Genomic DNA, 12,511 nt, shown 5'->3' with positions numbered 1-12,511 from the left:
TTTTAAAGCTGAACTCTAGTAATGGAAACTTTGCCCAAGCATATTTTTCTGTCCTGCATATGAGTTGTACATAACCCCTTGATGACAGAGGATGCCTTATCATTCAGAGTTATTTCTCTTGAAGTGGCTGAGTATCTGCTGAATAACTTTTACACAATTCTTTCACAATCCAGAGTGTGTACGATCAAAATCTCAAGTGTTTATTTGTACTCTGCACAGAAAGGACAACAGACGAGATCACATATGACTCCACACTGTGCGGCCACTGTGATGCAACAGTACCTCTCCTTGCATAAGCAACACCTTTTCTGTTACAGCAGGAATGTCCCCGAAAGCATTCCTGTAACACTGCAACACTCCATCACAGCCACCCAAACAAAACCACAGCGAACTCGAGGAAATTCCAGTGAGCCAGTCAATCAGAGATGTGGAAGGCATCGTCGGCTTGTTCCTCTCTGCGACATCTCGCATGTGCCAAGAATTCACACTTCCTTGCTATATCAACAGAAGCAGGTTATCTTTTCCTGTTAACCGCCCCGGCACTTAATATAAAGTCACAAGTTCCTCCCCATGTTTCCTGCCCAGACCACAACCCACGTCATCGAGCTATTCCCTTGGCACATCGGGCTCTGAATAAGGGGAAAGCAAGTGCCCGCAAACAAACACCTTACATCCCCCTCTCTCTCTGTCTTTCTCCCTCTGTTTCTGTCTCTCTCCAGTGTGCCTCTAACAGGCCAAGAGCAGGCCAAATTGCATCTGAATTACTGTATTTTTTTTTCCGTTTCTCTGAGCGTTTGTCTTAGCCTGCCTGGAATGCCCCTGGTGGGTGGGGTTTGGATGTTTTTTTGGACAGCTCAATTGGATTCAGTTGGATCCCCTCAGTCAGCGGGGAAAGCTGTATCAATACAGGAAAACTATTTCATTGAACAGCGACTGCTCTGACGTCGCTCCGGTTCCTCAAACACAGCCGAGTGTGTGAGATGTGTGTGAGAGTCTGGGGGATGAGTGACAGGCAGAAAGGAGGGGGAGGAGATGCTAGGGAGATGCTGCAGAGCATCGAATGACAGATGTGCAGATGTGTGTCTGTGGTTCGTTTTTTGCAGGGAAGAAAAAAGGGGGGGTGGGGGGGTTGGGTGGTAATGCTCATTAAAGCAGCGCACCTGCAGCCTATCAAAGAGCCTTTATCTTTTATCAAGGCAAATCAGCTCAAGCACGCAGCACTAGACGTGAAAACAAGCAGGCTGTGCTGCACGTTCACTCCGACTCATTCTCTCTTTATCTCCCTCTCCCTCTCCTGACCAGTGGACGGTACCTGGCCCAGTAATCCCGTCAGGAATGTCCGAGGATGCGTTTGGATGCATTTGGCCGAGAAACAGAGGCAGAGCTTCCAGCTGAAACATCTGTGCAGAGCAGATAGACCTCAGATTTCTTTTCCCAGCCTTTTATATTAGGATGTAGATTTGTTTTCTCTTTAATCGATTAAGCCTTTAGTCTATAAAATATTACTTTGATAAAAGTTACCTGTACAAATAGTACTTGAATAAAATCTTGAAGTATCTGATTTTAAATGTACTTGAAGTATCAAAAGTGCAAGTAAAAGTAAATTATATCTATTTCCATGTACGTATATACTGTATACTAGGGGGCAATCCTTAATCAGCCTGGCTGGTTATAAGACTCGATTTTCACCTTTAAAAGAAAAAAAGAAAATGTTTTTTATTGGAATTAGTTCTTTTTAATGTAATAAAATACATGCATTTAAAAATGCTCTATTTTGGCTCTGATGCAGCATGCAATCTAGTAATTAGTAACTAAAATGATCAAATTGATGCAGTGGAGTAAAAGTGCTATATTTGCCTCCAAAATGTAGTGGAGAGGAAGCATCGAGTAGTAGAAAAGGGAAATACTCAAATAAAATACAAGCACCTCATATGTACTTAAGTACAGTACTTGAGTAAATGTACTTAGTTACATTCCATCATTGATAAAATGTCAGAAAGTGAAACATGCTCATCACAAGTTGACATCTTGTAAATTATCAAATAGATTTTTTGATTGATTTAACGAACAATGATGTAAAACCAAGAGAAGATATCTTTTGTGATTGTGTCTAATTAATTTTGTTGACGGACTAATTCGACCTCTGAGGGTCAGGCTGGTGGAAGAGGCACTGGATTAACCATTTCAGCAATAAGGATTTTGCTTGTGTGTGTGTGTGTGTAACTGTAGTGTTACATAGCAGTTGACTGTGCTGCAGTCAGCGGTTCAATGAAAGTCAAATTGTGTGTGTGAGTGTGTTGGAGTGTTGTGTGAAGTCCATGTGGAGACTTAAATCTGCACATTAGAATTTTAATGAATGCTGTGCAACCAAATGTAACTTTTCTCTGAGATAATATGCGACACAGTGATAAGTGTTGTAATGCACAGTAGCTGCGTGCCACCTAGAAGAGCTTTCCCACACACATGATGATGACTGTATGGGCGTGTTAGGATGTGATGTGAATTTGACGTGATGCTAAATATTTCCATATGATGCAACCTTTCTGTAACATTCGCAGAAAGTGTATGTGGCAATGATTCCAGGCAGACAAATACATCTTACAACACTGACCACAGTATACATCAAATTACATCCCGTCCACCGAGCCGGCCTGCCATATTGTCCAAACCAATGACAAGGGAACACTGTGACACGGAAGGGAAAATTGTGTTCAGCGTTGTTTTGGCTTGGGACCAGAAATGCATCAACTTTCCCCTTTTCATGAACAATAAAGCAGCCTACATTTCACATGAATATACCCAGACTTCTTTTTTTTTTTGTAATTCTATTTTTTTTTTTTTTTGTCATGCTTCTGCTGCCCTCATCAGGAGGCTCGTGGGGCCTCCACACTGCAGGCTTCTCAGTTCTGGTGTTGAAAAGGTTCCTGCCATAAGAATGAGTGAACATGTTCTCCAACACAGGGCCTGATGAGAAAAGCAGACTCTCCACCATATGAAACGTACCTCTGCTTCTGGAGAGCCGTGGATGTGGTCCATTGGCTTCCCAATATTCAATTTTTCACTCTGTTTTCAATTTTCACTCACAGAAGATTAGGGTATTGCTGTTTTGGGGTTTTTGGGTGACCCTGCTTTCTAAATGGAACTGAGGGGAGGCATCTATAAAATCTAAAGCTAGTTCTTTGATTCACACACACAGGTCCTTTTACTGTTCTCGTTCAGTCAAATCCAAAAAACTACCATACATATTAGACTAGATAGAGGTTGATCAGGATTGTCATGGTGAGCCTCATTCTTCTTTCATCACTTCAGAGAATTCGTATTGAATAAGAAGTCAGTAATAGTAAAACCATATTTGGCACATTTTTCAAGTAATCCTTAGACTGTATGTTCATGTTCTGTTTTCACTTCCCTTTTCTAATTAAAAATACTTTTGCAAATCGAAACATAACACCAGACTGACGTTCAAAGCTTGTACAGTGTATCACGTCTGTGTTGTTTTGAAATAACGGCCCCCCTCTCGCTCTTACAGTAGCTCCGTGGTGCAGCTGTCCACCATGCCTAACATTCTGCCTCGGCGGGCCAAACCCCAGCACACCACTGAAGTCCTTCCAGTTTCTAGCCAGGAATTCTCTCCCTGTCTGGGGGAAAAGTCCCCAATAATATGACCTACATAGCCAGCTTTCCCTTTGCCCCCTCTGCCGCACCTCATACCCCGCCTCAAAGTGTGCTCCGACCTCGGTTCAAAGCTGCAGCAGCCGTAACAACACATTAGCGGCAGTCACACTTAGCAAAGCCAGCCCTGGGAGGGGTTTCTATGGCTGGCTGGACCCGGGATATGAAACTGAGCAGCTCGGATGGATCTTTGGATTTGAACGGTGCCGGTTTGTGCTGTTGTTCTTGGCTGCGGAGCTTTCCTCTGGAACAGGGGAGGGGTGGGGCATGGTGCGCCACAGACATATGGCTGAAGGAAATCTCTTAAGGCCAAAGGTCACGGGGGGTCAATCTAACCTCCTGGCCTCTGGTTGATTTATTATCCCATGGGGTGATGTCGCCCTGCTTGGACCAAATAGGGAAGGGGTCAAAGGGCGTACTGTATCTGTTGCTGTTGTGAAAGGCTGCATAGAAAACAAGTTTTCTGAGTTGGGGATAAGGGGACACAGAGGTCCCTGAAAACAGAGCCCCATGTACTGTGGGGCCACTTAAGATGAGGAACCTTACCACTACTGCATTTCCAACATAGAAACCATGGAAACCAGGTCAATACTTAAGTAATACGAGGGCTTAACACTCATTTTACATCTAAGAGGTGCTGTTAGGCCCAACATGAATAGCTCATGTCTCTTGTTGCTCAAGCTTAACCTTGGTAGACCCGCTTTCATACCAAACTGCCTACACACCATAATCATAAAAATGATGTAAAATCTTTTTTACATTCGCCAAAAATAATTCTGTTACATTATTCTTCTGAGGAACTCCCTTTCAGTTCCTGAATGAGCCGGGTTTTTTTCTTTTGGTGGCACATGAATACACGACTCCAATGGGATCACAGGTGTGTGTGTTTATTGGGTGTTTTATGATGGTTTCCAGCCAGACCAAGCCAATCAGAATAAACTGGAACAGTCTATTTTGCATTTGAAGACCAAAAATGGGAATGTGAAATATTTTGTGGTAAAGAGGTACAGGGGGGAGGGCAAGGAGCCACAACAACTGTCCTCCAGGCAACTGCCGGCTTTCGCTATTTAGGGACAACTCCTGACAGAGTGGCTGGCATCAGCTGCTGCTGACATTGTTTGTCACAATCTTGGTTGACACAGTACAAACACACATACACACACACACACATGCACATGCACGCACACCTGTTGACCCATATCTGCTTTCATACAGCACTGCTGGGCTTCTACATGCCTGGGCCTCTCTAGACAGGTGGCCTCCAAGCACCCCCACGGTGGGCAGGCACGACCGCACAGCCTGACAACTACCAGCCGCTCACCAGCCACGGCCTCCCAGCTGAGCCTGTTTGGCAGTTTTTTTTTTGTGACATGTGACTTTTTTTGTGGGTCGCAAAGGGAATTATGAGGAAGGAGACATGTGAGAAACACAGGCCATCATGGTTACATGGCATGACCCACAGACTGGACTGCCGTTTGGTCTCCTGGATCTTAAGCCCAACACTCCACCAGCCCCATATGACTTTGTTTATCTCTGGACACAACACAACTCCTCTGATGTGTCCTATCTTCATGACTTGATAATTAAAATGTTTAATGTTTATCTTTAAAGATTTAATGGGCATATTCAAATATCTGATCCTAAATGTTTCCAATAATGTTCGAACCACCTCGAGAAATCAATGATGTTATTTAAGGTAAGGGTGTGTTTCATTTGGCAGCCTGTCGCTATCATTTCCAGGGAAACATCAGATGACGCGTCAGAGTGAAGAAGGAAGTCGTTGAGTGTTACTAGACAAAAGCTTCTATCGGCCCATTGTAGTTCACAGCGTCATCAAACTACGCCTTTTGTTTTCATTGTTTTGATTGAGAGACCCCTAGTGGCAGAAGTGACATACTGCGTGTTTAAATTTAAATATTTACCGGTATAAAATGAACCTGTTGTTTTTTATGGTAACAATTATTTAGTGAAGAATTGGTATGTAAGTGATATGTTAAGTAATCTTAAAGCTGCAAACCAATTTTCCAGAAAATCAGCAAAATAAAATGCGAAATATGGAGGGTTTCCATCCTGTACCGTTTAATTCATCAAGATTAAAAGCTTGTGGCTCTAATTCTGCAGTTGAGTGCCACTAAAACATGGCAGAGGAAGAGGTGACCTAATTAGAAGTGCGGCAGTCAAAGATAAAATGATGGAATATAATGTAGAAAGTAATTTTAAAGATGGTATAAGTAATCAAATAAAGAATTTAGACCTGCATTCATTGATATTTTTTTTTTGCCATTTGGAGGCAAGCTGACATATCATCATCATATAAAGTCAATATACGGCCGAATATAAATTCTACTTGTAGCTTTGTTTTGGTCTCCACCAACTCCTCGGGGAAATATGTGGCCCTTTAGCTGCTAAATGCTCCACTATGTTAACCAGCTAATTGTTAACTTGGTCTGTTTGCTGTCTAGTGCTGGTTAGTTAATGTACAGCAGCCCGCTGCATCTGAAAACGATACTGATGAGAGCAAAGTCGCAGGCCGTAAGCCCAAAATAATTGGGCCTTTGATCTGTTATTATTCTAAAGTGATTTGTCGGAGTAACTTTTACGTGATTAATTAAATTACCGTCAAAATAAATGACTGTAATGTAAAATGGCAACCATTTTTACTGTATTATTTCCCCTGACAGTCAACACATCAGGATGCAGGTCAAAACAACATGAACCAAACCAATGGCGGCTCACAATAATGGGTTTGAACACAACCTTTCCAGTGCAAAATTAGCAGATTCAACAGTTGAAACATACAAGTGACTGGTAAGGAAAGTTAAAAGACTCAGAAGTTCGGGACCAAACTGGGGCTACGACAGGAATGAATGGTACGTGCTGCCTTGATTCTGCTGTATCTTATTGAAATGCAACCAATACAACAGGTCATGTTGTTTCTTTAACGGTTCTTTAGCATTCAGGAAAGTCAGCTGATTATTTTCATCATCTTATGTGTAAAATGTAGCACAATGACTGTTTTGTGTGACTTGTGATTTCTAAGCTTTACCAGCCTATTTTCAGCAGCATAATGAAGTTCTGTTCTATTCTGAGCGTGACTCAGGTGGCAGGATCAAAGACACCATGGACGATCGACAAAGCTCACAGAGTCTAGCGTTTCATGATCTAGCATGAGTTCCTCCTCTGCACGAACTCAAGGACTGCCACATTTCACTGTCCAGCATCTGTGACAGTGTGTCCCTTATATTCTCCTTTTAACTGCTCCCTCAGATCCTCTTTTAGGTTGCGCTCCTGTGTACTTCTGAGATCAAACTGCCTTTTGAAGTGGGAGTCTCTCCCTCTCTTCTCTCTGTCTCGTCTTGAGATGAAAGAGGAGCACGGGGTGACACAGAGCGGCCTCTGCAGACGGAGGTAGCCATGGGGTCTCTCTTTCTCTCTCCCTGCCAAAATCCCCCAGTAGTGATAGAAACCAGAGGAGGACAAAAGGCAGCGGAGCTCCGTGGCCCTCCGGCCCATGCAGTCTCTCTGGCTAATTGAAAATGGCTTTGCTCTCCCCTTTGCTCTCTTCCCCAGCTCACTTAGGCTCCTGCTGTCCTCCATCTCTCTCTCTCTCCCACAGGATGACCCTCCCTCCTCCCCTCTCTCTCTCTCTCTTTCTCTCCCCGCTGGACTGTGCTGATCTTGGGACATCCCCAGTATTTTTTGGCCTTTGAAGGCAAATATAATTGAGTGGTAATATGATACATATTCTCTTTTTCCTCTGCATGCCTTGTTCAATGGGTTATGGAATATTGAAGTTCAAAGTAGGCACGGTGAACGTGTTATTTTTTCTTTCTCTAACCCCTTCTGGGTGATTGCAGTGTGAAAGGAATTCAGGAGTCGGGGAGATTTGAGTTGGATGGAAACTCAGGCCCATGCCTTACCTTGACCCCGCTCGGCTCAAGATTTCGAAGCAAACTGCCCCGAAAAAACTATAAGACAGGTCTCACCTTCCAAGGAAAGCAAATTATGGAATAGATGAGCTGGTAATCAAATTCCTCCCAAACCAAGAGAGCAGGCCAGAGCGTAATGAAATGGAGTTTTATTATTTACAGCGGAGCTACAGTGCAGAGGGTTGTGCGTGAATATCATTTACAATCATTTCCATCCATCTGCAGAGCAGCAGCCTCACTCTCTGTGTTTCTCATCACTCCAACAAGCGGACATGTTTCCAGATTGATCTTTCCACATGATAATAAATACAGTACAATAAGGCAATGTTTCTATTTACAACTCTTATAAAACTGTACAGGAGAACAGACAGGCAGATATGTTCAAAAGGTCAGAGTGCCTTTAAAATACAACCACTTTATTAAATGTAAGATAAATAATAGCTATTTTTTAACCACTGCAAAAAATTATGAAAATATATACTAGTGCAGAGAGAAAGCCTCTCATCTTTCCCCTTCCCTCTCCCCCCCTCTTTTGTGTGTGCATCCGTCTTTTTAGGAATGTGCATGCTATAATTATGGGAAGCCTTTCATACGGTAGCTACATAGCTGAGTTATTTTCTATTTTCTGCTTCCTACATGCCTCGACGTCCTGTCAGATAAATGAGCATGGGAACAAAGTGAGAGCATTGTCTTTTTTTCATTTCAAACATGCGCTCTCGGTGGCGGGCGGATATTTCCAAACCTTTCACACAGAATTAGTGCGCCTGCTCCTCAAAGCTTACTGTTTAAATTCTGCACATTTTCCAGTGTTTCTTTTCATTAGTCGCTCACAGTGAGTAATCTCCCCTTACCAGGAATTCAGCACTTAATTAGCTCTGGGGAGAAAAAAATAATCAGAGCTTTAATGGGGCAAATTTATTTCAAATTGCACACAACAGTGTGAGCCCCCTGAGGAGGGTAATAGAGGATATTAAGCAGGGTCCTGGTGGTGGTGTGAGTAGTGAAGTGGTGCTAAAAGTCTTTGAGATCGATACACATGACCATGCCATCGGTGACCATTCCTGTATCACAGCACTGGGCCCTGTCACGGCAGGTCGGCTAATAACTTCAACATAGTTATAAATCAGCACCATGTTAGCCACCCACATATCTTCAGTTCCATTTCTTTTACTCCAGCCTTCCGGTTCCTAACGCAGGGCAGAGTCAACAGATAATCTGCCCTTTCCTCCTCGTGTTATTCGATCACTACTAACAAACACGCGCCGCAGCCTAAGTACAGTTAGGCTAGATGGATATGTGGCTATGGAAATAACCCCGTTGTGTACTGGGTGTGGACGGTGCCAAGATAATCAGAAGGACTCAAGGAATGCCTCTGCCATGGCCGGACAGTTTTTCTCTGTGCCTTTGGGGAGCTTGAGTGCTTTGATTGCATTACAACTTCATTACTGGGTTAGTTAGCCTTGGAATAATATTTGGAGTAGAGGAATGCAGCTCAGTGACAGGCCGCACATAAATTAACATTATCTGAGTCGTGTGATTATGAGGCTAATGTAAGTGAAATTAATTCACGCAGCATGTTGCTGCTTGAGTGATGCTGCCGGGGGAAGACTGAAGGCCCGCAATGCTGGTGTAGAAGAGACAGCTACATTTTGACAGACAAAAAAAAAAAAGTACGAAAGGGGCCAACAACCATCAGAAGAAAGAGGTCAGTCAGCCTTTTTTCTGCACCATGAATCCCACTCTCAGTAGTGCTCTTGCCCTCATGTCCCAGACAATTAAAAGTTGTTCTCTTCTGAGTGGTCAAAAGTCAATGAGAAAATTTGAGATAGTAAATGGAAGACAGGGGCTGGCCCCTTGTAGAGGTCTGGGCTGTTTATATGAACTCCTGCTCCTTTAATCCTCCTTTGGTGATGATGACATCATACCACGTGTGACTTTCCCTGCGACATCAGGGCCCATCATCGATGCTGGCACCCATGCGTTTCTGGATAGTCACCCTGCGGATGGAGGGCTGGGACGTCAGCACCGGCTGGGGGGGAAACTGCTCCATCAGGATCTGCAGGACCGCATCCATTTTCTGGTCCATCTGATGGACCTGGATTTGACACAATGACAAAAGACAGACAGGTTAGGTCAGCTGAATGCCTCCGGGATAAACACTCCAAAACTAAGTACAGCGTAGACCTGCATTGTGAAACAAACAAAGAATGTCAAAGAGTTTGTGCCTTTGTTTCGTAACCATCTGCCTCTTTAATATAGTTGCCATCCCAATGACAGAGCAGCGCGGGGTATAATGACACGTTAGTCTGCCCGTCGCCGTCTACCTGCTAAAGCCACTCATTACAAAAGCTGTTGAGCTATACGATCCCTGCGTGGGCGGACAGACACTCACACACACACATACAGGCCGCTGTTGTATACATCCTTCCCCAACTGTAAACACAGGTGTGTCAGCCAGAATCTCTGTATTCACCTAACCATGGTGTGAATACAGATGAATGGCTCCACCCCAGTGACAGAAGTAAACAGGCAACAGACTGCCTGGTGACATGCAAATACAGTGAGGACATCAGCACACGTGCACACCGAGACACTCATGTACACAGTGGCGGGATGTAACTAAATACATCTACTCAAGTAACTAAAACGTCTGATAATCGACCCCTAGCATACAGGACATACATACATGTAAATATATATCTCATATACTTTTACTTATACTTTGTGATAAACTGATAGCGTTGTAAAAAATATCCAAAAGTCATACTTGAATAAAAGTCTTAAAGTATCTGATACTGTACTAAACTGGACTTTCAAGGTTAAAAACGCTGATAAATGATGATAATGTAGTGAAGGCAAAAAATAAAATACAGGTGAAGTGATTTGTAATCATCTCAGTTACACAAAGAACTTGTTTGTTGAGCTTTCTGTTCGCTGTTTCCACTGATGGAATGTAACTGAGTACATTTACTCAAGTACTGTAATTAAGAACAATTTTGAGGTGAATATTGTATGTTTTACTCCATTACATTTATTTGATCACTTTAATTACTAGTTACTTTGCAGATAACATGCTGCATCAGAGCCAAATATGTGTATCATTTACTAACAGTACATTTAATATCAGATATATATTTAAGTAGTATTTGTATGGGTGACATTCATTTTCACCAAAGTAATATTTTAACGTGATATCTTTACTTTTACTCAAGTATGATTTTTGAGTACTTTTTACAACACTGCATGTACACACTCAAAACTATAAAAAAGTAGCCGTGCAGACTTATTGCACACACTTTTGCAACTTCAAAGAGATTTTCTACATCTTCACAGCCTTGGCCTTGATTTTACCTCTGCACTTATTTATTTCACTATCCTCTGATGGCTCCAATGGCTTCAAGAAAACCAGGGGAAATGATAAAGATGGCACTTCGTAAATCAAAGCTTAAACAGCAAAGCACATCAAAGAGCCATAACATCTCACGCACCAGGCAGAACAGATAGATTCAGACTCCTGTCTCTACTAGACGCTGATAGCGAACAACTCTGGCCCAACTGCGGCATTTCTGGCAGGGCACGGCGAGACAGTTAACATCAATGGCATTTTCATAGGCTTAAGCGTATGGCCCCTCTTTCTCTCTGTCTTTTTAGTGCGTGTGCCTGATGTGCCTGGACATTTTTATGGCAGAGCGGGACATTTAGCAGCGTTTATTGTTGTTGAAATATGAGCCATAATAGGAAGCGTAGATCTAAAATATCAGTGTGTGTCACAGAGAAGAATGAAACCACATCTCAACATGCCAATGATCACAATTTATAAACAACTGAGTATTGTTAAAATGTCTGACGAGCCATAGATGTCAGACAAATAAATTAGTTTTGCTTAGTTTCTAGATCTCATTACCACAAAATTTATGTTTTAGAGTTGTTTGGATCGGCAGTTAAAGCTAGCGCAGATAGTGAGCTTTAGGTCATGTGCAAGTACGCTGACTGCTTAGATCTGACCTTTTTTTTGTCAATTACAGGTAAACTGAGTCTTAATGACATAATATAACTATTTCATAAGAGTTTTAAAGTGTGCCAGGGCAAGAATTACTTCCTTTTGACCCTTTTCATGAAGGTTTGCTGATATTTCACCATCCACAGTGCTTTCCTCTGAGATTGTACCATGACCCAAATAGCTGCGCTAAGTAGACGAAGCACGCGCTGGGCCCGGATGAAGCTTAGAGAATAATAGGCTATCATAAACATGTTGGGCAGTAATCTACAGACTTATCAACATTCTCGTTGGAGCTTAAAATGGATCAGGAATTCCTCCTGCTGTGTTTCTAAAAGGAGGGGCCCAGGAGACCCACAGAGAGACAAGAAAAACATAATTAGACGCACAAGACTTATTTACACCCCATGAGTGTGTGTTTTTTCTGGAGATGGATGCGGGGGAGAGATGCGAAAGTGAGAGGGCGAGATTGTGCAATAGCATGTTTATGAATGTGTCACTGGTGGCGCAAGAGTACGTCTCCTCGTGTTTCCAAGTCTGGATGTGGGTGAAAGAGATGTTGTGATTACAAATGAGAAAATCAAAAGCAGGTGAGAGAGGACAGAGTTAGAGAGAGAAAGAGATTGTGAGGGGGTTTTTTTGTTTAGTTTTTTAAAACCGCATTACTGTTCGATTTGGTGGAAGGATCAGCAGAGATGACTCAACTCACAGGTCATTTCAAGGGCTGCAGCTCGTACTGTCTGTTATGCAGATATCCTGTTATGAGCGCGACAGTCAGTATGGGTGACAGCATACTTGTGACCACTGTTCCTCTTTGCTAATATACTTTCTTCCTGTGTTTTACATGCTGTACTGTATGTTGTCATGATCTCTGAGACTTAGCCTTTTGCCACATGATATCATTTTGTTGTCT

The 12,511-nt window shown here is 42.7% G+C and overlaps 1 protein-coding gene across 1 annotated transcript in view; it reads right to left on the bottom strand.

The window, feature by feature from the left end:
- Window positions 1-7,813: 7,813 nt before the first annotated feature.
- kcnq1.2 (potassium voltage-gated channel, KQT-like subfamily, member 1.2) overlaps window positions 7,814-12,511 on the bottom strand; it is a 184,973-nt gene continuing 180,275 nt past the window's right edge. Inside the window, exon 18 of the mRNA XM_073472223.1 lies at window positions 7,814-9,696. Coding sequence (XP_073328324.1) covers window positions 9,550-9,696 — 147 coding nt within the window. The 3' untranslated portion in view covers window positions 7,814-9,549. The remainder of the gene's footprint in view (window positions 9,697-12,511) is intronic.

The sequence above is a fragment of the Pagrus major genome, chromosome 8 (genome assembly GCF_040436345.1).
Source record: "Pagrus major chromosome 8, Pma_NU_1.0".
Lineage (NCBI taxonomy): Eukaryota > Metazoa > Chordata > Actinopteri > Spariformes > Sparidae > Pagrus > Pagrus major.
The sequence above is the reverse complement of the archived record's forward strand: the minus strand, read 5'-3'. Positions and strand labels throughout refer to the sequence as shown.